Source organism: Dromiciops gliroides, chromosome 2 (assembly GCF_019393635.1).
Source record: "Dromiciops gliroides isolate mDroGli1 chromosome 2, mDroGli1.pri, whole genome shotgun sequence".
NCBI lineage: Eukaryota > Metazoa > Chordata > Mammalia > Microbiotheria > Microbiotheriidae > Dromiciops > Dromiciops gliroides.
Genome location: NC_057862.1, coordinates 42797780 through 42824508, shown reverse-complemented (window position 1 = coordinate 42824508; position 26729 = coordinate 42797780). Strand labels below are relative to the sequence as shown.

The 26729-nt window shown below is 41.6% G+C and overlaps 1 protein-coding gene across 1 annotated transcript; it reads right to left on the bottom strand.

Moving 5' to 3' along the window:
- Nucleotides 1–60: 60 nt before the first annotated feature.
- On the bottom strand, nucleotides 61–18890 carry MTG1 (mitochondrial ribosome associated GTPase 1). The gene is made up of 11 exons (XM_043983327.1): nucleotides 18695–18890; nucleotides 17524–17588; nucleotides 16184–16288; nucleotides 12256–12336; nucleotides 11479–11535; nucleotides 10993–11083; nucleotides 9871–9932; nucleotides 7435–7531; nucleotides 7087–7168; nucleotides 5396–5508; nucleotides 61–4728 (listed from the first exon to the last, which is right to left on the bottom strand). Exons 1-11 carry the CDS (start codon nucleotides 18804–18806, stop codon nucleotides 4586–4588), a joined length of 1008 nt encoding a protein of 335 aa, XP_043839262.1. The 5' UTR covers nucleotides 18807–18890; the 3' UTR covers nucleotides 61–4585.
- Between the last annotated feature and the right edge of the window lie 7839 nt (nucleotides 18891–26729).

Genomic DNA, 26729 nt, shown 5'->3' with positions numbered 1-26729 from the left:
TCCTCCTCAGTGACTCATTGTGAAGACTAATGAAAATGTAAATCTCGTGTCTGAACCAGGCTAAAAAGAAGGCAGACAGGGTGGCGCAGTGGATAAAGCGCTGGCCCTGGATTCAGGAGGACCTGAGTTCAAATCCAGCCTCAAACACTTGGCACTCACTAGCTGTATAACCCTGGGCAAGTCACTTAACCCTCACTGCCCCACAAAAAAATAAAAATAATTGAAAAGAAGGCAGACACCCCACAGAAGGCAGGCCCTTGGACCTAAGAACCAAGTTCATCTAGTGGACTAACTAAACTGGGGTTTTTTTCTGTTCAGATGCCCTTCAAAGAGCAGCCCTGAAAGAAAGTTTGAGGGAAACTAGATTTCAGCATTCAGTGAAAAAGAAAAAAGAAATCAAAACTAAAGTCAGTTTTAATGCTGAACACCATATGATCTTTTCTGTTCTCGAGACAAAAGGAAAGAACTGGTTTTTTGCCCTCTTCAACAATATTCATCAAAATGTGCCACTTTTTCCTTTCTGCCAGCAAAAGGAATTCAGTGAGATGCAGTACAGAGCCCCCAAAGAATGCTCACTTCCAAAGGAAAGACAAGAAGTTCATTCTGAGAATGTAACAGCCTAACTTCGTCTTTCTGACAAAGAGGAGTCTTTGTCCCTTACACAGCACTCCATTTAATTCTGGAGTCCTCCAAAAGAGAGAAGTTTTGATTTTTAAGATATTCAGTGTGTGATATCACAATGGAGATTGGTCTTCAGTCTTAGGGAAAAACATTTTCTTTTTCTCGTAGGAGAAAATTAAAATCACAGGTGCATGGATTTTCTTGGAACGCCTCCGCCAACAAAATCTTAGAAGAGGTTCACGTGATCTTTGGTGCTTCTGGCTCAAGAGCCAGTCATGGCAGCCCTAGGCTGATAGCTCAGGACCTGAGCTTTAGATTCCTAGGACTTCAGAGGTCTTGTGCCTTTTGGACTTCTGACACAGACAAAAAGACCTGCTCCTCCTAGCTATTCAAAGACTTGCCCACGACTTTATTATAACAATATAAAAAATGTTCCTTTCAGCATACTGTATTTGGTCTATGGAAGTGAACGGGCCTGGAACAAGAGATTAAGGAAGCAGCCAAAGACAAGAAACCTTCTCCTGGGCCTCATTATGTCCATAACAAACTTGGATGAACAGACCGGGATGGAGATTCCAAAAGGACAATGAGCCGAGCACTTTTTCTAAAGGTCTGAGCCCTGATATACACACACACATATATATATTCTCTATTTGTCTGCCTCCACACTGCCATATTCCATCTCTATGGTGAGAAACCAGTGTTATAAGCATCTCTACATGCCAAGACTGATGTTATTACATTCATGGATATCATGACCGATCAGATTTGGCAGAGAGATATGCTGATCCATGCTTTTACCAAAGGTTCCATAGGCCAGCCCCAGGGTACTGAAGAATGGCCTGCCAGTGAATACTAACATGCAAGGAAGAAGGGGGGGGGGCCTGTGCATAGAGTCCAACCAATATGCTAGGAACCTTTTTCTAGTTCTCCAAGATTTATGGGAGGCTATGGAAAAGAATTTAAAAGCATAGATGGATTGAGATTTGTACTGTTAGAGGGGGAGCACACCTCAATGAAGTATTAAGTATACTAAAATATAAGACTAGTAGGGGGACTAGTAGGGGGCAGCTAGGTGGTGCAGTGGATAGAGCACAGGCCCTGAATTTAGGAGGACCTGAGTTCAAATCTGGCCTCAGACACTTGACACTAGCTGCGTGACCCTAGGCAAGTCACCTAACCCTCATTGCCCTGAGAAAAGCAAAAACAACAACAACAAAAAACAATAAAAAATAAGACTAGCAATCCTGAGGTTTACATTCTTTTCAGTATCTGAATCAAGAATCTGAACAGAAAACATTTTGAGATTTTAACACCGAAGATTTGTCTGAAACATAATATTAAGGAGTTTGAAGTTTTCTTTATGGAATTGCTAGGAGGGCTTCATGAGTATTATTCAAAGTATATTTTTAATGGTGTTGTGGGACTAGGCAGCAGATGAGCAAGGAAAACAGTTCACTTTAGTCAGGAGTATGCATCTTCAGGGGTGACATCTCTCTGAATTCTCCCTTCAACAGCTATTTTTGCTGTTAGAAGAGTCATCTAAATACAAATGCAAGTCAATTGATACTAACAAGTCTGCTGCCTAGACAGAGAGTATCAAATTTCTGTAATAGCCCTACAACACTCAAGACATTTTTAACCATGGCAGAAATAAGGAAAAAGATAAACCTATGTGATCAGAGACCATATCAACTAAACATGATAATAATCCCCATCACTGGGGAGGTCTGGTAATGCAACTCATATGTGGATTCACTTGTGTAAGCCATCCTAAACATTAATTACTTTTAAAGTTGAAAATGGATACAATGGACTCTTACATCAGATATCCCAACTGTATTTCTTAAGACGTGGTTAGTTTTCTTTAATTTTGGCAAATTTGAACATGGACTATATATTCAGCATTTAGCAATGACCATAAAGTTTTATAATTATTACTTTTGTTTCCCCTCAGAATGGAATTAATAATGTCCCCAAACCCACTTTTAGTTCATGAAGGATGACCTTGGACAACTGACTTCACTATCTAGGTCTGTTTTCTTAACTATAAATCTGAGGGGTGTAGACCAAATGACCTAAAGTCCCACCCAACACTATACTCCTATCATCCAATAAGAAGAGATTATGAGAATACAATGCATTGGCTGTCAAAACTGCACAGGACACAAACATCCTCGACAATATTATTGCAATGCTTCACAAGGTGGCCATTGGCTGTGGTTAGAGAAGACAGATTAGGAACAGGTACTAAAAGCCCAAATGTATCTTGCCATTTTAACATTCCAGATACCAGTATTTCCTTATTCTAAACCAAGAGTTCTTAACCTGGAGTCCTTGAATTCTTAGACATTTTTTATAACTATGTTTCAGTATAGTTGGTTTCCTTTGTAATCTTATGTTTTTCATTTTTTACATTTAAAAAGACTGTTCTGAGACTGGGTCCATAGGCTTTACCAGACTGCCAAAGGACCCATCATGAAAGAAAGTTTAAGAACCCTTCCATAGGCCCTCTCCATATGGCCTTTTCTAGAGTTATGGTACAGGTTAAAAACCTCAAATAATTTATTTCAATAAAATCCTCCCAAAAATACTGAATAAGGCACAGTTTAGTTGACTCAAACACTATAAAAGCATATTCTTTTTAATAAACATTTATTGAATGATTTCTCCCCAATATCTTAGCTACTACTGTTAGTTAATAATAGATTAACTTTTTAAAAATAGACTTCTATTATTCATTTATTGTAGTTGAAAGGAGCTCAGGGGTAGGTTTGATGTCTCTGTCTTACAAGTTATTTTACTTGACTTATGACTTGTATATATGACTCACTGTTTGGATGACTGTTTCATAGGCTTTAATTAAATATCATTGCAATGATGGAATCAATTTAGCTGGACTTCAACACAAGATGGAAGGCGGCTGTTCTTGTATTAGACCACAAGGTATTTTTCAAGCATATTTGTTCAAGTTTTTATTTATGTTTTCAAAGTAATATGAAAATAAACCACTACATTAAAAAGCTGATTGTTTCTCAATGTAATCTCTGGAATATTGCAAGAGCAATCATGAATAGCAAGTTTTAATAAAGTTTTAAAAGTAACTGGCTGGGAACATTTCAAACTAATGTCTTTCCTAAGCAGGGAAAATCAAGCTATAGGTGGTTAGCCAAGAAAATGACCATTTAAGTAGTTCACAAGAAGAAATGTAGTTCTTCTTTTGTAGCTCCAAGTTCTACTTTTGACAAAGTGATAAGTCTTTGACCTGGAGTATAGCTGCTTTAGATAATAAAAATCTTTGACAAGTGAAATTCAATTAACCCAAAGAAAAGACCCTTTCCCACAGCTGGATGGCAATGTATGGAATAAGTGTTTTCTTTTCTTTTTTTTTAAAGATTCCTTTATTATCTACTGTAAGAAAAAGTTGAGTTATTAAAGGAACACACACTGTATCTAAAAGAAATTCAATGATCATCCCATTTCATGGACCCTAGCCCTGAAAATATACTTGTTGTTCATTTAAGAAGAAATAACAAAGGGGCAGCTAGATGGCGCAGTGGATAGAGCACGGATACTGGAGTCAGGAGGTCCTGAGTTCAAATCCAGCCTCAGACACTTAACACTTACTAGCTGTGTGACCCTAGGCAAGTCACTTAACCCCAATTGCCTCACCAAAAAAAAAAAAGAAGAAGAAGAAGAAGAAATAACAAACTATACTTTATTATTCGGCCAAGACATGATGAAAATTAATGCCAAATCCTCAGACACCTCCCAAAGACAGAGGCTACTTCTTGGACTTCAGGCTCACAGTTTCACCTTTAGAGCTAGAAGGGACCTCTATTCTAAGGTCATTTATTCCAACTTCTTCATTTTACAGAAGAGGAAACGGAGCCCAAACACAATAAGTGACTTGCCTGAGGCCACACAGGGAGTAGGAGCAGAAAAGAACATTGACTGCTCAGGCTCAGTAGTCAAAATCGTTGTTTGCCTGGGGCTCTTGCAGGACAGGAGTGTCGAACATCACCTGACCCAGCACCCCACTTCGGAAGCTTCGAATAAAGTCACAGGCTGCTGCAGAATAGTTAGGCTGAGTTACATTAACATCACCTACGAGGTGAAAATATATTGTAAGTTGGGTAAATCCTGTCCTCCACCAGAGGCCACAACCCAAAGCCCAGTGTGAAATGTCACTGTTGAAATTTTTTTTTTTGTAATTGTTGTTATTAGTGTTTTTTTTGTTTTGTTTTGTTTGTTTGTTTGGGGGGGCGGGGTCCTAAACAAGCAAGATTAAATTCATCTTACTATACAGACTGAGATAAACCTGACCTAGCTCTTGAGGAAACTGCTGGCATCTTGTAGGCACCATGCCCTTGCACATCTTCTTTTTCCCTTTTCTTCTCTTCCTTCCCACTTTTACCCCTTTATTTATCCTTTCCAATTCTTTTTTTCTTGCTTTTGGGTTGCCAAAGGAATTCACAGCACTTCTTAGTTCTGGAACTTGGGCCTAGAAAATCCCGGCACTCACGAGAACATCTTTTTGTCTATGCACCCCCTCATGTTTTGAGGAAGGACGAACCCCCCCCACCCCCCCACCCCCCACCCCCCAGGCACTCTTGCCCACAGCATCTCTGCCACTGAGGTTACTCCTATAAAAAGGAGGAGGTGGGTTCCCTTCCTGTTCTCGGAAAGCAGGCATCAAGTTGCCTTCATTGAATCACTTAAAAGTACCCTCTGGGACCCGATCTTCACCACTTTGCATCCTCTGAGGACTCACCAGTCCCAGTGAGCACTTTCACTTTGTGGATCTTCTTGAGTTTTATAGCAATCCTTTTCAGTACGCTTCCTATGTCATCACAAGCTTCCCCCAGGTCATAATGCTCCACATACCTGTAGTACCCAGAACCCAAGCCCAGATGTAAGTATTAATGCAATAAAAAATAGCTCCACAAAGCAACTGTTCAAAAATCATGCTTTAAAGAAATACAACTCCTACAAAGGCCAATGTTCAGGAATCAACACTGCCCACTGGAACCAGTTTAGACAGCACATTAATCATGGAGTGTGAGGGCAGAAAAGAGTCTCCAGAAGTCACCTAGTCCAACACACAGATGAACGTGAATCTCGCTAAGGAGCCCTACTAAGTAACCATCAAGCCCCTGAGGGCTTTAAGGAGGGGAAATACATGATCCATGGCCTCACAAAGCAATCTGTTTTTCACATTCTGATTTCTCAAGTTGTCAAGAGAGAGGTAACATGGCATGGTGGGTAGAAAACTGGCCTCCAAGTTAGACAGATGTTTGCTTGCTTCTTGTGTGGCCATGAGTAGTCATGAAGGGCTTATCTCTTCTCACTATCTCAGGCAACTCACCACATCTGAGCATCACAGAACATCTACTTCTTTGCTTTAGTAGAGAGTTAGCTAAATAGGAGCTCCGTAGACCAATGAATTAACAACTCTAAAAATCTCCCCAAATCCCCCCTAAACACACACACACACACACACACACACACACACACACACACACACGAGGTTTTTCCTTCAAGCAAACCAAAATCTGTCTCTGAAGCTTACACAAACTGTTTATTCTGCTCTGAGGACAAGAAAAACAGGCTGTCAGTGTTCCTCCAAGTGACAGCCCCGGCTGAGCCACATGACTGAGGTCAGACTGCTACCATTCTCCCCCTCTACTCCCCCGCGACGCCACTCAACAGTCTATTCTCAAGGACAGACCTTCCCTGTCTTTTGTCATCATCTATTAATATCCTTCCTAAAAAGTGGGTCTCCAAACTGAAAACAGTCCTTCAGATGTATTGTGACCAAAGCAAAGTACAGCAGGACTGTCCCCTCCTACTCCCACACAGCAGCAGCCCAAGATTACAGCTTTTCTGGCTGACATCTAATGCTTCTGACTCATACTGAGCTTGGAGGCCACCAAGTACCCAGGTCTTTTTCAGATGAACAATTATCTAGCCTTGCCTTGCCCACAGTGTACTTTTGCAAAGTTCATTTTTTTTTATTCCAAGCTCAAGATTCTATATTTATCCCTTCTGCATGTCACCTCAGATTTGGTCAGACATCAAATCTTGTCCAAATGTTTTTAGGTCCTTATCTGTCCTCAATATATTATTTATCACTCACAGCTCTGTGTCTGGACAACTTTCCTAACCATCAGAGATGTACAAAAGTGAAATGGGGGGACCCAGAAGGGAGCAGACTCCCCTTAAATGGAGTTCTTTAAGCAGAGGTCAAATGACCACTTGTCAGGTATGTTGCAGCAAGGATCCTGTGGAGGGCATGGACTGGCCACTAAGGTGACTTCCAATTTTGAAATTAGTGACTTTGAGTCTATAAAGATGATGACAAACCCCACAACAGATGGATGAGACTAAGAAAAGTCTAGAGGGCAGGATACTCTTAGACAAATTTAATGTGTGAGAGAGTCTGGAGAAAGGCTATTTACTCACCGGAACTGCTGTTGCTTATTAAGTGTGAAAAGAAGATAATCAGCAATGATATCTTCTCCTACCAAATGGTCCAAAATAGTTCCTATGTGAGAAAAAAAACAGGGAGAGGATAAGTCCTGTAGAGTGTAGAACTGCCCAATCAATCTATTAGACACACATAAAAATCTGTACAGAGAAGCTGGCTAGCAGGAGGAGGCAGTCCTGATGAGAAATCACCTCCAGCGAGAAGAGAATAAGAGAGGAAAAAAGGGAGATGGATAACTGGCCAATTTGACCACATTTAGATGTAGCATGAATAAATCAGGGGATGGGGGAGAAGTACCAGAGAACAATCTAAGCACAGCTCACCACAGGTGGCGAGTTTCAGCCCAGTCTCGACATCCTGGATCCGTGGAGCAAGCACACCAGGAGTATCCAGAAGGAACATCAAAGGCCGCTCACACACCTAGCTGGGCATACACAGAATTCATCATCAACAGAGAGATGATCAACCAAGAAAGCATTTACTAAGCACCTCCACCATGCTAAGCACTGTAATAGAATATGGAAAAAATAATCCCAGGAAGGGGGGTTCATCTTTACCCTGCCAATGGTGAAAGCAGTAGTCATAGTCATAGCAATTGATGACAACAAGGGACAAAAAACTGATTTTTTTTTTTTTGCAGGGCAATGGGGTTAAGTGACTTGCCCAGGGTCACACAGCTAGTTAAGTGTCAAGTGTCTGAGGCCAGATTTGAACTCAGGTACTCCTGAATCCAGGGCCGGTGCTTTATCTACTGCACCACCTAGCCGTCCCAACAAACTGATCTTGAAGCTACAAATCTAACTAGTCTAACATCTACAAAGTCCCTCCTTTTCTTGCTGATTCTCTTTCTAGTGATTCATTGGTCCTCTTTGAAAATGAAGGATGAACAACAACCACAATATCTGCAAAATGGAAATATTATAGAGACATTAGAAAAATGTATGTAATTGTTCTCTGCTTTCTAGAGAAAGATATTTGGGGAAATAACATTAATAATAACTTCAGGAATCTATAGTTTTACTGGTATAGGTATTCCTTCCACTAGGTAGACTACAGGTCTTCTCTCTGAAATAGGGAGGACCCGAGTTCAAATCTCACCTGAAACACTGTGTGACCCTGGCCAAGTCACAACTCCAACTGCCTTAAACATCCAGGGCCATCTCTAGTTATCTTGATATAGATCTTGCCACTGGACCCAGATGGCTCTGGAGAAGACAGCTCTCCCTAACTTAAATCCAAATCACTACAAGTCATGACATCACCCCAATGTCAGGGTCCTTTTCAAGAATGAAGGACAAACAACCACTGGCCTCTATGACTTAGATGGCCCAGTGACAAGCCTCTCTGTTGGCTGAGCCAACAGATGTCACTGGGCTCACGCTCCAAACCCTCCCAGACTGGCAGGCTTTGTCCGAGCTCACACTCTCCTTGGCCTGTCTCTCAAGAACCCAAGAACCCAGGTCCCAAAGAAGCATCCGAGTAAGGTTTTGGTGGCACCCAATTATGACAATAACGCAGCCACTCAAATTCTCTAACAGATCCATGAGCTCCCTGACAAGGTCTTCCCTTCTTTGCCTGCTGACTCCAGTCAATGCTTGTCCATGCCCTCCTTCCTTTAAGTTCATCCAACCCACCCTGATGGAGGCCGTGCTCAATTTCACTTCCTGTCACAAAAAGTGCAGGGGAAGAAATAGCTGAGTCGTCAGTTACCCTTTACTCTCACCAGCTCCTTTTTTTCAAGAAAGCCCAGATTTGGAAAGGAATTAAGTGTTAATACTAGAAAGGCAGCAAGATATAGTGACTAGAGAGCTGGTCTTGCAGGCAGGAGGACCTAGGCTCAAGTCCCCCATCTGACACATCCCGGCTGGAGGACCCTATAGGCAAATCACTCTCAATAACGAAAACTGTAAGTTACAGAGAAAATGCCAGGGTTTCCTCCTCTGAGAATTCCCCAAACCAATGAAATCACAGGCCTACTGACTACCCAATTCCCCTTGTAACCACACACCGAACAGAACGTTTTTCTTGCTAAGAACTCAAAGTACTTTGCTAAACAATACACCTGGGAGCTGGCCTTAGATTCTCTGCCAAAGGTTACAAAGCACATCCTACACTTGATTGTACTGAAATCCTCACAACCACCAAGTGTGACAGATCACACCAACATTACTCCCAAATGACGGGCAAATGAGGAATCTAAGACTGAGAGGAAGGAAAGTGATCTGCTCATGACAGGATGAAGGCAGGGGCTTCCAGCCCAAGGCTCAAAGCTCTTTGCACTCTAAATCCTACTGAATGACCATGGGATCTTCTTAGTGCTCCAAGGATGAAATCCTTTTGCAGGCACCTAATAGTGAATTATATTCCAGAAGTCACCACATTCAGAGGAAGTTCTAACACATTATTATCTTCGTTTTACAATTGTAGGAATGGAGACAAAGAATATTTAAGTAACCAGCTCAATGACTGGTCTAGGACTAGAATACATCTCCAGCCTGATGGATTCCCCTGGGTCCCTTTGTAAAGCTCAACACGGTTTCTGCATTAGAGGGTCATAAAAGAGTGGTCTTGAGTTCTACAGGATGGTAACTCATTATTTACCTTCATCATTTTCATCAATATTTCCAGAAACATAAAGATTTACTTCCCACTTTTTTTTTTAATCAAGACAGAAAAAACAACTCCCCTCCTGCCACTTATAGGGAGATCAAGAAAGGAATGATATGGATCTCCCGCCCCGGTAGTCCAATATGTACTACCTGAATTTTGGACATAACTGCTTTCGTAACCCCAGGAAGACCACCCACTCGAGAGGCTTTTCCTATAAGAAAAAAAGAGGGAGTCAAATTCATCACAAAGTTACCATGTCGTCTAAAAGTCAATTCAATGCCACAGACATTTATTAAATACCTCACAGAGCTGAGCACAGCCAAGATCGACTGTCTAGAATATAAACTATCCAATAAGCAGTGCAACCCTCCCCTCTCACCCATCCCCAGACACTGAATCATGAATGGGAGGAGAGGGTACCAGGGACTTGGGTCTTAAAGACACCAAAGCACATTTCTTAGCTCTGAAATTTGGACCAAAAGTTTAAAATTTTGGTCCATTTGTTGAATGGCTACCATGTAACTAGAACTCTCCTTACTCTTCCAGAATGCTGAAAACTTCACTCAAGTTCTATAAACTGAATTTTAATGTCAAGTGTGTCAAAGACCTACAGATGTGCTATAGCTACATACCAGTTAAGCCGCTCTAACAAGCAAGTCTGGACCAAGATTGGGGTTAAAAATGCAAAATGACTAGAAAAGACACCAATTTTCTTGTGTGACTCATAAATGGACTCTGATGGTAGTTCCGAAAAGAGGAATTCCAAATGTGATCAATGGAAACAAACTTTTCTGCAGTAACCATATGGACTCCCAAGGAAACAACTCTGAAGAAGAGTCCATAATACTTTGATTATCCAGTTAAGTTTGCCTTAAACATAAATTAATTAAAGGAATCATCACAGCTTATTAAAAAAATTCCCATTTTACAAATGGAAATAATGTAGGAAGGAAAATGTTTTGCTCAATATCAAATATAAAGCTAAGACAAAACTTTCCAACAGAATAGAACTGACCCCCTTAACCTCTGGTCAGTATTAAATCTACAACATTAGGCTTTCAGACAGGGCTTCTTAGTGGGAAAAAATGCATTAGGCTAAGTCTCTATGAGTTTTTAGTATATAGCAGTTTTTTTTTCTTAAGTCAGTGGGGAGAAAAATACAAAAGAAATCTTCCCCTTGATTTTTTCCCTAAAATTCTTCTCTGTTCCTTCAAGTCTGTTTCTCCACAGCTAAGCAAAAAATGCATGAAACAGTACCAAGAAGCCAGTACCTTTTTTGAGGTGCTGCCTCCTGAGTGAGTTGATGAGTGAGGACTTGCCCACATTGGGCACACCAATCACCATGATGCAGTACTCTAGATTCTGCAACAAAGAGGTGAGTAAGAAAGGGAAGCCCAGGTCTCCTGCAAGGCAGGCTCCCCCCTTATGCTGATATCAGAGGATGGATTTCCTTATGCTTACATAAATATTAGAGGAAAGCTAACCTCAGGATCAGTCAAGAATTTAAACAAGGTCAATAACGATAAGACAAAATCCACCTCAGGGAACATTTCGACTGTTTTTACTGGCAGGAGTGAAGAGGAGGGTATTAAACCACCACAATACTAAAGATTTCTGCCACATTTATGCCTGGCAAATGCATTTTCCTTGTGGCCCACAATTCCTGCCCTACTTTGCATTCTAAGTCTGCCATATGACAGATTCATTACCGAATCCCTCAGCACTTTTACTTCCCAATTTTCGCCCTTTCAGCTGACCTCTCCTCGATGATAGCGGTAGCCACTCTCGATGAGTTCAGTAACCTTTGGAACAATCTGCCAAAAAATTCATTAAAAAAACCCAACAACAATCAATGATATGGACTTGATCTTTGGCTACATAGATTAGAAATTTCCTTGCACTTAAGGCTGGGAAAAATAGAAACCCAGTATTTTTCCCCCTCGCCACTCCTTAAAGGAACAATCAACAGTGACCTCTTGTATCCCATCTGTTTTACTGTTTTAACATAAAACTTGTTTTCTTTTTTCATTATAGAAACAATGGTTTTCAAGTATGTGTCCAAAAGACCTGAACCCCATTCTGATCTCCAACCTTTAGGAATAACTGAACTTCTCTAACCCCACCACTCATAATATGGGGTAGTACTTCTCTCTCATACAGCACATTTCATTTGGATGTTATTTAGAGAAGTGAAATGTAACTGAAAATAGAATTTAACAGTCAAAATGTGAAATACTCTCTGCCCAAAGAAAATGGGCAATTTTCCATATAGTGTCTAGAAATCTTCACAACCATAAGTCCTAATGCTTTCCTCTCTCAGTACCACTAGAAGATATCTACAGAGATTGATCCTACAGAAGAGACACAGGAAGCACTGGCCTAAGAGACTTAGAACTGCTAACAAAGGCAATTGAAAATTCAATACTTAGAACTCGTCTTGAAGATAATTGTCTTTTAAAACTCAAAATAATTTCTATTCCTATCTTTACAATACCATTAAACAGCAAGTTTCTGAACAGAAGAAAATAAAATACCTGTTTTATGTTTTCATCCTTTAAACAATTGGTAAAAATTACATTTTTCACTCCTTCTTTGTTCAGTTGTCCCACAATTTTCTAAAAAAGACAAGATAATTTCATATTAAATAACAAATCCAAGTATCAGCAACAGTGTGATCTAATGGAGAAGACTGAAGAGCTTGGCTTATTCCTATGACTGTGGTCAGGTTACTTCATCTCTTTGCCTTTCTGTTTTCTTATCTGTAAAATGTGGCTGGGTCTTCCAGTATGAAAACTGGTTGATTCCATTCAATTTCAGTTGGCTAGAACTTTTCACATAAGGCAAGCGCTCCCATGGAGGTCAGAAGAAGCAATACAAAGACATTCTCAAGATATCTCTGAAAAACTTTGGAATCAACCATGAGACATGGGAGACACTGGCACAGGACTGCCCAGAATGATGTGCCTGCATCAAAGGAGACACTGTGCTCTATGAGTGAACTGCAGCAGCTCAGAAGAAATATGAGATGTGCAAAGTTAGAGACATCTCCGCTCCAAATGTGGACATGTCCTTTTTTTGTACCTTGTAGGGATGACACTGCTGTGCTGCATCACCAGAGAGTCCCAGTGTTCTGGGATTCCATACTCTTTCACTGGAGGAAAGAAGCTTCTTGTGCCAGAGTCTGATTAAGCATATTCAAAAATTGCAAATAAAAATGCATTTGGAAAGAGGTAGAAAAAAGTCTTTTTGGGGGGGGTGTGGGGGGTGGGAACAATGTTGGTGCCAGAAAAGAGGTAATAAAACATAACTCTCTTCTCAGGACAGAGGGGATGCTGACTCCTAGATTACTGTGTATCTTCATTCAGTCACTTGACTGGGTGTTTTTGCTTGTTTTTCCGTGTACAGAGAGCTAACATTTCTTTAGCAACAAACAGTTTAAATGCATTATCTCACTTTATTCCCCACAACAACCCCATGAAGTCAGAGCTATTATTAGCCTCATTTTACAGAGGAGGAAATTGAGGCTGAGAAGTTAGTGACTTGCCCAGGATCACTCAGCCAGGAAGTATCTGAGACAACAGGAATCATACTTGGGTCTTCCTGACTGAGGCCACTGCACTCCCTGCTGCCAAGGCGAGGAAAGGGTAGTCTGGCTCCTGTCTTTCCTTCCCCTCTTTTACTCCCTCCACCTTCCCCACGGCCCCACAATTGTGATGTGAAAACACAGGGGGTCAATAAAATATGTTTTAAAAGAGGTATTAATATGTAAGTAAAGCTGCAAATGTGAGCACTTCAAAGTACAACTGGATGTTCTCAGGGGAACTGTAACTCCCTCGTGTTGCACAGCAGGGATATTTCTAATTACTAGGTAAACTACCAGATGCATGCACAGCTGGGATGAGGGTCACATTATACAAAATGTCATCAACACCCAAAAGTTAGATTTTGAATTTCCAGAATGAACAACAATACGGGTTTGTGGTTTAATGTTAGCCTAGAAATGCAGTGGCTCAAAGTCACATGCTTAGGCTTTATGCATTTCAGAGGTTACACAATGGACTGAGCAATTTGAAACGTATGACTGCTACTGAACAAAGAGGCATTCCGCACTATTAGTAACTTAGCAAAAGACCCAGGTGTGATTTCAAAAGAAATCTTACTCTTTGTTAACTGAAAAGAAACTCTAGGTGAAACATTTCAAAACAAAGTAACACTGCAAAAAATGTTCTGTGATGCCCTGGCTTCTGGGCTGCAGAATAACAGGAAGAACTGAGGGGCTGCAGGCAGCCCAGGAGAGCCTCTGAAGCTATAAGGATCTGAGTTCAAGTCCCATCTCTGATGAGCACTATGTGAGTCACATTTCATAAGTCACAACCTGCTGTGATTCAGTTTCCTCATTTAAAAAATGGAGGGTCCAAGGGGCAGCTAGGTGGCACAGTGGATAAAGCACCTACCCTTGATTCAGGAGGACCCGAGTTAAAATCTGGCCTCAAACGCTTGATACTTACTAGCTGTGTGACCCTGGGCAAGTCACTTAACCCTCATTGCCCTGCAAAAACAAAACAAAACAAAAAAAAAAAATGGGGGTCCCTTCTAACTCCAGATCTATGGTCCTAAAGAAAGGGATTCTGGTCCTGGCCAGTGGTCTCCTGTCACTAGTTCACTGTACATCCTTGGGAAAGTCACAGTCTCCCTCAGCCTTGTTTCTATCATACCCACAAAATGAGTCTGGATTCAATGATGTAATGGTTTCCTTTTAGCTTAAAAATTCTCTGATTCATTAAAGGATTTCAAAAAGTTGCAAGAACACAAGTTGGATTTTATTTGGAAGGTCACAACAATGAACAGATCTGGTCATTTCAAGTCTCCAGTCAGATTCCCTCAGTGGATCCCTCCTGTTTAACATGAAAATTCACATGCCTTCACCTGCCCTTCAAGGAGGCCTGGTAACATCTGGCACCAACCAACCTTTCCAAATGGTGGACACACTTTCTGCTTCCATGTACTTTCTACTGAAGCCAAACCAGACTGTTTTTGACCAATATACAGGTGCCATACTCTCCCTGGCCCAAACTTTCTCTGAGTATTGGATTCAAATCAATAATACCACTGCTTTTGAAAAGGGCGTGTTAGCTTGTGGCCCCAAGGGACTACCTCTCTTTTATATTTGTATCCTCAGCACTGAGCAAGAGGCCGGGCATGGAAGAAGGACTTAATAAAGGCTTTTCATTCATTCATTCATTTGTGATTTTGTTAAAGCTGCTTCCTATACCTGCAATATCTCTTCCCATGCCCAATTGCAGAATCACATCCATACCATGAGTCCAACTTAAATGATACCTTTCCCTTTATAATTCATATATTTATAGATATTACTTTGTATTAAAGGCATTATTTGTATCATCTTCCCTACTATACCATAACTTTCACAAGAGGAGGGAACGTATCTTATCTCTACGTTATACTTCTCCTGGCACCTAGCACAGAGGAGGCATTCAATAATAAATGTTTTCCAAACTGTTGAATTCACAAATAATCCAGGCTTTATGTAAATAAAGTCTATAATAGGGGCAGCTAGGTGGCACAGTGGATAAAGCACCGGCCCTGGATTCAGAAGGACCTGAGTTCAAATCTTGCCTCAGACACTTGACACTTACTAGCTGTGTTACCCTGGACAAGTCATTTAACCCTCACTGCCCCCCCCCACACACACACACACAAAAATAAATAAATAAATAAAGCCTATAATAGGAAACGGTCTCCCAGGCCAGCATATTCCATTTCCAGTTATCTCTTCTATAAAGAAGTTATAGTCTGTAGAACCTCCCTCCTTGTAAACTCTACCCACTGTTCCTACTTTTCCATTCCCCAGACACATGAACTGCAGCTAAATCCTGTTCCCCCTGACTTCCTCACAAATCTCAAGCTGTACCATGCCCTTCCAAAGGTTTCTTTTCCCAGGATTAACCTCACCTCTCTTCCTCTTCCTCCCAACCCCCCAGGTCCTTTGATGTTTCCCATGTGATATGATTTTGCTTCCCCTAACAATCCTGATGCTCTTCAACTGGACATATGTTCATTTATTGCTGACCCTCTAAAAATGTGAACACAATACTAAAGGTGTGGTCTGAGGGCTGAGTGCAGTGATGTTGTTTCTTCCCTTAAAGTTATTCCTCTGATAACACAAATGCAATAAAATGAGTTTCTGAGAAGTTATATGCAAATCCGATTTTGGTAAATGGCACCTATGTATGAAATGCACCAGGGAAGATTGCTACCTGAAGAAATAACAAAGATCATTTTGTAAAGGAAAGATTATTTTATTAAATCAAACAGTCAATCTCCAAACTGTTGTTTGCATACATCCATTCTACATTTATATAAAGCAATGTACCAGACAAGGAACAATTTTAAGGCACAGTAAGTGACAGTGCTGAAGATGACTATAAAAAAGATCCATACCTGTTTATCTTTAAGATCTGCCAAATCCATTTTGTTAAGTACAAGCAGGTGAGGCTTAATTCCAAGAGTTTCATGGAACAAAGGATTTCGACCAGATAATGGAATGTTCCAAAATTAAGGAAAAAGTTCTTCAATACACTTAGATATTTCCTAAAATTACAAAAATTTCCCAAAATACGAAAATTACAAGAAGTTGGCTGCTTCTTCTGAAACTCCCAGAAATGCCAGATACAGGAAAGACAACCCCCCCACCCCCCCACCCCCGCCACACACACACACACACACACACACACACACACACACACACAATTTGGTTCTAGTACTCAAACTAGCACATCCCTACCTACCTGCAAGAGAATCAATACTTTTACTGATTTATTTATTTTTGCAGGGCAATGAGGGTTAAGTGACTTGTCCAGGGTCACACAGCTAGTTTCAAGTGTCTGAGGCCAGATTTGAACTCAGGTTCTCCTGAATCCAGGGTTGGTGTTTTATCCACTGCACCACCTAGCTGCCCCAAGAATCAATACTTTTAACCAAACCTCTAGATACTGCTTTCACAATGTCACCTAATATTCTCATCCTTCCTTTAATATTAAAGTTCATTTAAAAAGGATTCTTCTTCTCTGAGAAAGGCCTCTCTGAATAAGCATGAAAAAATGTTAGCTGCTCAAAAAGAAACTGTCAGTATTTCAGCAAGTGGAATTATTATCTTCAGTTTTTAGTGACAATCAAAATGACAAACAACTGTAAGGAAGATGCCCAAAAGAATCTGTCAGGGACAGCTAGGTGGTGCAGTGGATAGAGCACCAGTCCTGGATTCAGGAGGACCTGAGTTCAAATCCAGCCTCAGACACCTGACACTTACTAGCTGTGTGACCCTGGGCAAGTCACTTAATCCTCATTGCCCTGCCCCGCCCCCAAAAGAATCTGTTAACCAACAGAGAGACAAATTCCATTTGGGCTGCTCTGGCTGAGAACTTCCATTTGACTGTTTCCTTACTCATCAACCTGGGCTGCGAGAGGTACCAATCAAGCTCTTAAAATGTCAAAATTAATCACCTCCACCCAGAATACACTGGACACCTGGTTAAGGCAAATGCATGATGGATGACACTCTATTTACTGCCTTCTTACTCCAGAACTCACTCCAGATAGTCCTGACCAAAGATAGCTCTAGGAAGATCACGAGACCAAGAATGCAAACAAGGGAGGCAGAAGAAACTTTGGGAGGCAGAGAAAGGGTCAAGTGCAAACACTGGGGGACAAATCCAAGTGCTTTTCCTGCCCTCCTATTAGCCATTTGCTTTGGGGAGACAATGAGTACTAAAGAAGGATATCCGAGCATCGTGTACCTCGATGATACAGTCTACCAGCTTCAGGCTGCTCTGCATCTTCTTGAGACCTGTAACACAGAGAAGGTGCAAAGACACAGCAGACAAAGCTCTGCAACTGCAACCAGATCTGGCTTCAATCCTGCTTTCAGAAACTCACTCGCTGTGTGACTATGAACAAGTCACTTAGCCAACAGCACCTTAGCTTCTCTATCTGTTAAAGAGGGATAATCCTTACAGTACCTACAAGACTTTACAGTCCCTCATAGAGTACTATTTTGCAAATCCTGAAATCTGCGGAAAAGGGAGCTATAAAATACTGAGTACTTTAGGGGTAGCCAAAGAAGATGGGGTGAGCAGTTGTATTTAACATGAACTGTCACAGCACGGCAATGCCAAACAGCACACAAATACACACGAATGTATGTACATTTATCCGTTTCCTTTTTGTTTTGGCAGATTTCCACTCAATCTAAAGAAAGACTTCCTAACAATTAGAACGGCTTAAAAGCGAGATGGCCTTAAAAAAAAAAAAAAAAGAGTGTAATGGCCTGCCTTCACAAGTCAGGGCCAGGCCACTTGTCAGGACACCTCATGGAAGCATTCAAGCCTCTGAAACACCTCTGAAATCATTGAGAGACTCGCCTGGCAACGTGTGCGCGGCGGGACATTCGGAAAGCTCTCTCCCTCCCCGCTCCTCTCCCCTCCTCCTCCCCTCCCCTCCCCTCCCCTCCCCTCCCCTTCCCTCCTCTCCTCCTCCCCTACTCCCGCTTCTTTCTGCTCACGCCACCTCGCAGGCCTCGCACTCCCGCTTCGGCTCCACGATCTCCGCCTCCTGAAGTCCTTCCCTTCCCGCAAAAGCCCGATCGGGAGCCGACCCTTCCCCGAAGCCTCCCAGGCCCCTCGGCAGAGAAATCCGTCTCTGCTTCCCCACATTTTTCACAGCGCTTTATCCGGCCCTCCGCTTCTATCGGTTGTCTGTGTAAATGTGTTCTTCTTAGGTCTCAATCTGAGGGCTGGGTCCGTTACATCTACTTCGGTACACAGTAAGCGCTTAATAAGTGTGGGTGGCTTCCCGGACGGTGCTTTCCCCGCATGCCCAGATGGCGGGGGGGGGGGTTAGAGGCCAGGGCGGCTCTGGAGGCACCTCCCCCTGGTCCTCCTCCCCTACTCTCACCTTTGGCCATGTGTCCCGGGAACCAGCGTGCCACGTCATGGCCCGCAACGGAGAAGCTGCCCCTCAAGGCGGCCCCGGCCGCGCGCCACAGCGCGCCAGCCGCAAGCCTCATTCTGCAGTCTTATGGGCCGATGCCGGCAACGGCCGGGATGCTTCCGGCACCGGCCGGGGCACTTCCGACCGGGCGCAGCGCGTAGTCGTCCCCGTCGCCGGAACACCCCGCTCCCCTCGTTCCGAGCTCCGCAGGGGCCGGTCTGACAACTGCGCATGCGCGAGCTACTGCAAATGCCCCTTACCTGACCCAAGTGAAGCTTCATCAGCTTCCTTTCTCTCCCTTTTCCAGGACCAGCCCTGCAGCAGGCCCTCCTCCTGCGTCAGAGGGAGGGCATGAGACTATGGTCATCCAGAATATCCCCTTCATTTTACAGATGAAATCCAGCCTCAGACACTGTCTAGTTGTGGTGACCCTGGGGTCCTTACCTTCTGCCTCGGTTTCCTCATTTGTAAAATGGGGACAATAATAGCACCTACCTCCCAGAGTTGTGAGGATCAAATGAAATAATACTCGTAAAAACTTTAAAGTGCTATGTAAACACTAGCTTTTGTTTTTATTACTCCTGGTAGTTGTCACAACAATCCTTCCCTCTTTTAATTGCTTCTTATTTATCCCATATACAGCTCCCTTTGTATCTGTTTACATGTGGGCTCCCCAGTAGAGTGTAAGCTCCTGGAGGACAGGGACTGTTTTTTGCTTCTTTTTGTAACCCCAGCGCTTAGCACAGTTCCTGGTACATCTAGGTGCTCAATAAATGTTATTTGATTCATTGATCATCAGAATACAGATATTAACCTGAAAATTAATGAAACAATCAACATAGGAGAAAATAAGATCTTTAATCAGGGCAGAGGAGCTATAACTTGGGGTATTGCAAAGTAAGAATGCTAGGAATACCCAAAGATGGGAACTGAGGACAAGGTTTACATGGGGTAACAACAGAGGGAGCTATGAGACTGCCCTTGGGAAAACAAAGTTTTCTCACAAACAGAAACTTTTTACATAATAACCTAAAGTCCAGTAAGTAAGCCTGGGTATCCTTTGTTTTGGGGGAGATCTGTAAGTCAATCAAGCGTCTGGAATTAACAAAGATTAGTTAGCCTCAGGCAATTCATTGGCCTGGGAATGGGGACTAGGTGGGGATCAATCAGTTCTCAGTAAATTGTCTTTATCACAGACATAACTTCTGTTAATATGAAAATATGGATCACCTGGATTTGATGGAGGTACCTTATTATCCAAAAGTATTTTGTATGAAACCCTGGGTTAATAGGAGCAAAATGTCCTTCAACTGAATTCCAAACTGAACCCAGATAGCTAGCAGATAAAAGACCCTAGTGACTTCTTTTCCCTCAGGATAGTAAGTCCCTATCTTATGGACATCTCAGTGTCCTCATCCTTGCCAAACTTTTTTTTTGAATCCTGCAATCTTATCATGATGCTTCGGTATTTCCTCCATACTCCTTACAACTGAAATTGCTAAACTGCCCTTGCTTCTGTATCATAGTATTGAAACTGACAACGCCCTGTAATCAGTGGACAAAAAAAAACCCCATATATACCCTCAGAAACGGGGAGTCTCTGAGCTCTCTTCTTAGGAGGAGGAGTTTCCACATGATCATGTGTTATATTTCTTCTTGGGACAAAATATTAAATTGATATTATTTTTTTCTGTCTCTGGTCTGTTTTGTAGGATAGATATGGCTATCATGTTCTCTGATCTGGTTAGGAGATTAATCTAGTAGGAGATATTATAAGATACAATGTCTCTGATCTGTTTATTAATTTTGTAGGAGAGATTAAAGATTATTTATCTGATCTGTTTGTAGGAGATAGGCAGATACAAAACTACATTTTAATATTCAACACTTCCAACACCATACTGACAGCCTTCCTATCTTGGTATGGACAGTTAGAAGCTTGTGTTCAACTGATGTAGCCATTAGGGACCCAAGGTTCACCATGTGAAAATGGACACCTTGATTTGCTTAAGTCCCCCAATTATCCAGGTAATCAGAACAACTTATGAAGACTGGCTGCATTGGTTAACACACTAACAAGCCTTTGCAGTGACCAGAGTAAACCTAGCTGGAAAAAATTAATAACTCTGAAGCCAATTAAACTTATACCAGCTTTGACACAGATCCTGAACTATTTGGTCATGGTGGTTTATGGACCTTCAAGAGACATTCTTCAAAGACTTACTTGACTGCAAGTTATGAGACTATGAACATATCCTATTTATGGTCTTATTGTCTTCAGCTCTCCCCCAATTCTAGTTATGGGACTCTCAGAATTATCCTGTTTTTGTATGAACTCCTTATAAAGACATCCCCTAATAAAGTCTTGAACTATGAACTGCTTATCACCAAGGACGCCACATCCTTGACCACTGGAATTCCTCACTCCCCCTCCCCTTGGGAATGGAACCCACTGACTCATTCCTTTCTAAGCCCACCTTTCCCTTCAAAATTGCCTTTGTTTAAAATGTATATAAACTCACAGAATCCATTGCCTAGTGTCTTATTCAGCATAGACTGAATGTTAAATTTTTCTCTTCTTCCCTGCTTAATAAAAACCTTTCTTTAATTTCACAGCCATTGTCTTTCTCTGGTTTTCTTCCCATTTAGGAAGAATGGGATTTAAATCTCAAGAACTGGCCATTGCATTCTCCAGTCCTCCCCTTTGGGGAATGAGAGATCTAAATTCCATCAAGAGAGGTTTGCCTCGGTTTACAGTCACAGTGAGGGATTTGAATTCTGTAGGCCTTTCATGAAGGCCCTTGCCATATTCCCATTAAAATTCATCTATACTTCAACCCAACATTCCAGCTGGGGCAAGTTCTTTTGAATCTTGACTCTGCCACTTATGAACTATTTCCACCCCCATTTTTTACCTTTTGAAGATTTCATAAATATACATTCTATCTTTATTCAAGTAATTTGAGACTTCTTAGAGGGTTGACACAGTCATTAATTAACACTGAGTACAGTTATTCAAACAGCTGGGAGTTCACATACTATACTATTATCTCCTTTGTACAGCTCTTAGCTCTGGAGTCTCTCCTAGACCCCACCTTTTGAATTCCTACACCTGCCACACCCATTTCAGCTCTGGACAGCAAAATGCAGAAGCACTTAAGTGGACAAAGGTTTTATTAGTACCAGAAAAGAAGATATTGTAAAATACTGCCTAAAATTAGCTAAGTGGCTGTTAAGAGCTGAATGATTAGAAACCTGGCAGCTGTTCTATCGCACTAGGAGGATGGAGCAGATGTTGGGTATTCGGCTGAAGTTTATGAGTACTGCCCTTTCCAAACTCGTGTTGTTCAGTCATTCTCCATTATGTCCAACTTGTTATGACCCCATTTGGGGTTTTCTTGGCAGAGATACTGGACTATCTCCTCCACCTCATTTTACAGATGAGGAAACTGAGGCAAATAGGGTTGTGACTTGCCCAGGATGATACAGCTAGTCTCTGAGGCCACATTTGAACTCAGGAAAGTGAGTCTTCCTGACTCCAGGTCCAATGCTCTACCCACTGCGCCACCTAGTTGACCCCTTCCACACTCTCAAGGGGGCCAAAATCATCATGAATGGAATTGGTACACTTAAAAACTGAACTGTCTAGACTTTTACCTTCTCTAGTTACTGATTCATACCAAGGAAGGAGGGAATTTCATGAGTGATGTTTTCACTTGATTAATCAATCAGGTTGTAGCTGACAATTATAATTATATTTAGCTTTTAGGAGGGGACAACAACAATACTAAGGCATTTTTTCAGGAACTCCACATTTTAGATACCAATAAAATATAAGCTAATTGAGGACAAGATACTGACTTTTTTTTTGTTGGGGGTGGGGGACTTTTTATTCCTAGCACATAAATATTTGGTTTGGTTTAGCACTGTCAGGATACCCATGCCAAGACCATCTCTCTTGTTTTTATTATTAGGAAACATCCTGTTTTCCAGAACTAAGGCCCAGCAAGCAAGCTGTACCCTGAGCTTGGTATAACAACAATCCTTTATGCTCATTCTCTGAATGAACTCAGCCACAGCAAAATCCCAGAATCATTTCCCACCATCACCATTAAAATACCATAAGACAAATAACATGGTAAACTTCAAATAAACATCCTTGTATTTATGGGTAGCCTTATTTCAAGAGGCAGTAATGAATCTAAAATTGAGAAGGATCTTATGATTGTTGTTCAATCATGTCTGATTTTCCTTTTGGGATCTCCTTCTGGAGGTGATTGGTGGATTGGGCTATTTTCCCTGACAATTTCTTGGAAGATGAAGTCTAAGCTCTTATTTTGATCATGGTTTTCAGGTAGTCCAGTGATTTTCAAATTATCTCTCCTGGATCTATTTTCCAGGTCAGCTGTTTTTCCAAGGAGATATTTTATACTGCCCTCTATTTTTTTATTCATTTGGATTTGCTTTATTGTGTCTTGATTTCTCATAAAGTCATTAGCTTCTATTTTGCTATCTCCTAATTCTTAGGCAATGATTTTCTTCAGAGAGTTTATGTACCTCCTTTTCCATTTGACCAATTTGGCTTTTCAAGCTGTTGACTTTTTTTTTGTGACCCTCTGGCATCACTCTCATTTCTCTTTCCATTTTTTCCTCTACCTCTCTAACTTTCCCCTCTACTTCTCTTACTTTATCTTTAAAGTCCCTTTTGAGCACTTCCATGGCCTGAGACAAATTCATATTTTTCTTGGAAGCTTTGGATGTAGGAGCTTTGACTTTGTTATCATCTTCTCCTGAAGGTGTAATTTGATCTACCTTGCCACCAAAGAAACTTTCGATGGTCTGTTGCTTTCTCTGCTCATCTTGTTGGCCTATTTCTTGGCTTTTAACTTCTTAACATGGAGCCCTGCTTCCAGAATGCACTGTCCCAAGCTACAGGGGATCCCAGGTGGTACGATTTAGGCTCATCTCTCAGCCTGCCTGGCCTGTAAGTAACCATGGACCTGCTTGCTCTTTAACCCGGAAGCAGAAATCTGACTGAAATCTGATTCTCTGTAGTCTACAAGTTTGGCATGCCTGTGCCCCTCCCCCACTGGGCCACTGCCACTCGAGTCCACTTCCTGAGTAACACCATAGCACTCCCACCTCTGCTCCCACAGACACTCCCTACTATTTCTCCCCAGCCAACCACTGGACCCTCTCACCAGTCTGTGAGCTGCAGATGCTGAAGATTCTGAGGCTCTGGAGGTGTGGCCTGCCTGGGGTCTGGATCTGTGCAGCATTCGGAGCTCCTCTCACCCCTTATGGCAGACGATCCCTGCCACCTATTTAAACCATTTTTGGCTGGAAAATAGTCTCACTCTGTTCTTTTGTGGGGTTTGCTACTCCAGCAGTTGTCTTATGGTATTTTTTTTGGAAGTATGTGGATGGGTTTGTCAGGAGCTCAGAGAGTCACAGCCTTTCCTCTGCCATCTTGGCTCTGCCCCCTCGCATCTGAATTTCCATGACCCCATTTGGGGGTTTCCACTGGAAGGGTTTGCCATTTCCTTCTCCACCTCATTTTACAGATGTGGAAATTGAGGCAAACAGGGTGAAGTAACTTGTCCAGGGTCAAACAGCTAGTAAATGTCTGGGGCCAGATTTGACCTTGGGAAGATGAGCCTTCCTGACTCCAGGCCCAGTGCTCCATCCACTGCTCCAGCTAGCTGCACCATCTGATGATTAGGTAAAACTCAAACATTTCTTTCCTTTACCTTATTCTAATAAATTCCTGAATCATTACCTACTTGTAAACAGAGAAATAAAAGCTAAACTGTTGGATTCCGGTAGGTAAAGTGAACTGGCTCTAGTTAAATGTGAAGAGCAAAAGATCTAGGGGAAAAAGAATGTTGTTATGAAGATCAAATAAAATGACGTATACAAATCACCTTGCTGACATGAAAGACCTCATCAATGTCAGCTATTGTTACTATATCCCATCTGCCAGTCCCACTGACCTCAACACAGAATTCAACATATTGAAGGTTGCTCCTGGGTTGGCTATCATTGTAGCCTGTGGCTAAAGTTTAATGCCCTCTTTCAAAGTTTCATTACATGATCATGGGCAACTAAATCACTTCTCTCTGAAATTAAATCTTTTTTCAAATAAGGAGAATTTTGACCTTCTTTGCTTGAGGATGTTAGTAAAATGGCTAATCCAAATGAAAGTCAAAACATTTTCAGAGAATAAAGTACTACAGAAATCATAAATAATGCAACTCTATTGGATGGATCTGATCCATTGATGTGGAAAGCCCTCCATTAGCAGGGATTTCCAAAGGCCCCGCTGAGCCTTCCCATCTGGAGCAGTTCTTACTTTTGCTTCTAAAAATCCTTGACAGAAGGGTTACACAACATGCTCAAAGCCTTCCCCTTGGTTTTTTATTACTATGTGGATGCCAGTGAGACATTCTGGCCATCCATTTTTTATTTTGAATGTGGTTCAGTTCCTCCAGGAGTGTGGGTCATTGTCCAAAGCATTTATTATTTTTACTAGCTACAGTTAAGTGCTTTGTCCGTCACTGCAGAATCAGAGGTGGAGTAGAATGAAGGGGTGTTTCATCTTGTGCCAGTCTCATGGGTTACCATGGCCAAAGAATTCATCTCCTGCTGGCCAGCCTGCTGCTGATGAGCCCAACTGTGCTTAGGATCATGATTGTTCCATCAAGCAAGGAAAGCTTGTGCAGGAATGCTGTAATTCTGTGCAAGGACTAAAACACCCAGAGCCACCAAACCTCAGTTCAAATCCTGGTTCCAAGACATGACATCTTTGTGACTTGGGAGCAAGTAACTTAACTTTAAAGTAGGAATAATTATAGCCCCTAGCTGAAGCATCTAGGTGGTACAGTGGCTAGAATGCTGAACCCTTGGAGTCTGGAAAACCCAAGTTCAAATCCAGTATCAGACACATCAGAGCTGTGTGACACAGGGCAAGTCGCTTAACCTCTGTTTACCTCAGTTTCCCCATTGTAAAATAGAGGTAATAATAGCACCCACCAACCCCAGCTGTTGTGAGAATCAAATAAAATTCATTATAAAGTGCTTAACACAGTGCTTGGCACATATTAAGCACTATATGATTATTAGCTATTCTTTTTATTGTTATATTTATTCTACAGATCTGGCCGTTGATTTTAGGAAAGAACTTTATAAATCTTATAGTGTTAACAAATCACATAATATACTACACTATAATAATTGCTATTATTTTTGCCGAGGCTCCAATGAAGGGCAAGCTGACCCAGGCTGGATAAGGTCTAAGCTCCCTAGTGGATCAGAGTGGATTTGTCTCATGAGAAGCCCCAGAACTTCCAGCCTAGGCAAGATGGGAATACCTACCTAGTCTTTAAAATACATATATATGTATGAATGCACAGGGTGGGACAAAAGTCACCAATATTTAATAACTCCTTTATTTTTTGTTTTTAATTTACAATACCATAGCAACATATACAGTATACATAGGAAATGAATTTACATTACATGTGAAAAATCAAATCTCATAAATGGCAGAAAAAAAGAAAAAATAATTTTCAAAAAGTTATTAAAACATCAGACCCCTTTGTGATTTTGGCCCACCCTGTATATGTATGGGTCAAGTAGGTGACGCAGTGAATGTATTGCTGGGTTTGGAGACAGGAAGACTCCGCTTTCTGAATTCAAACCCAGCCTCAGATACTTACTTAGCTGTGTGACCCTGAGAAAGTCATTTAACCATATTTGCCTCAGTTTACTCATTTGGAAAATGAGCTAGAGAAGGACGTGGTCAACCACTCTAGTATCTTTGCCAAGAAAACCCCACATGGGGTCACAAAGAGTTGGATACGACTAAAAAATAACTCAACAACAATATCTATTTATGTGTGTATATATCACACACATATACATGTGTATTTTGTGTATGAGTACATATATGCACACATTACCTAGACTACTCTTCTGACAGCTGATAATCTACCCTCCT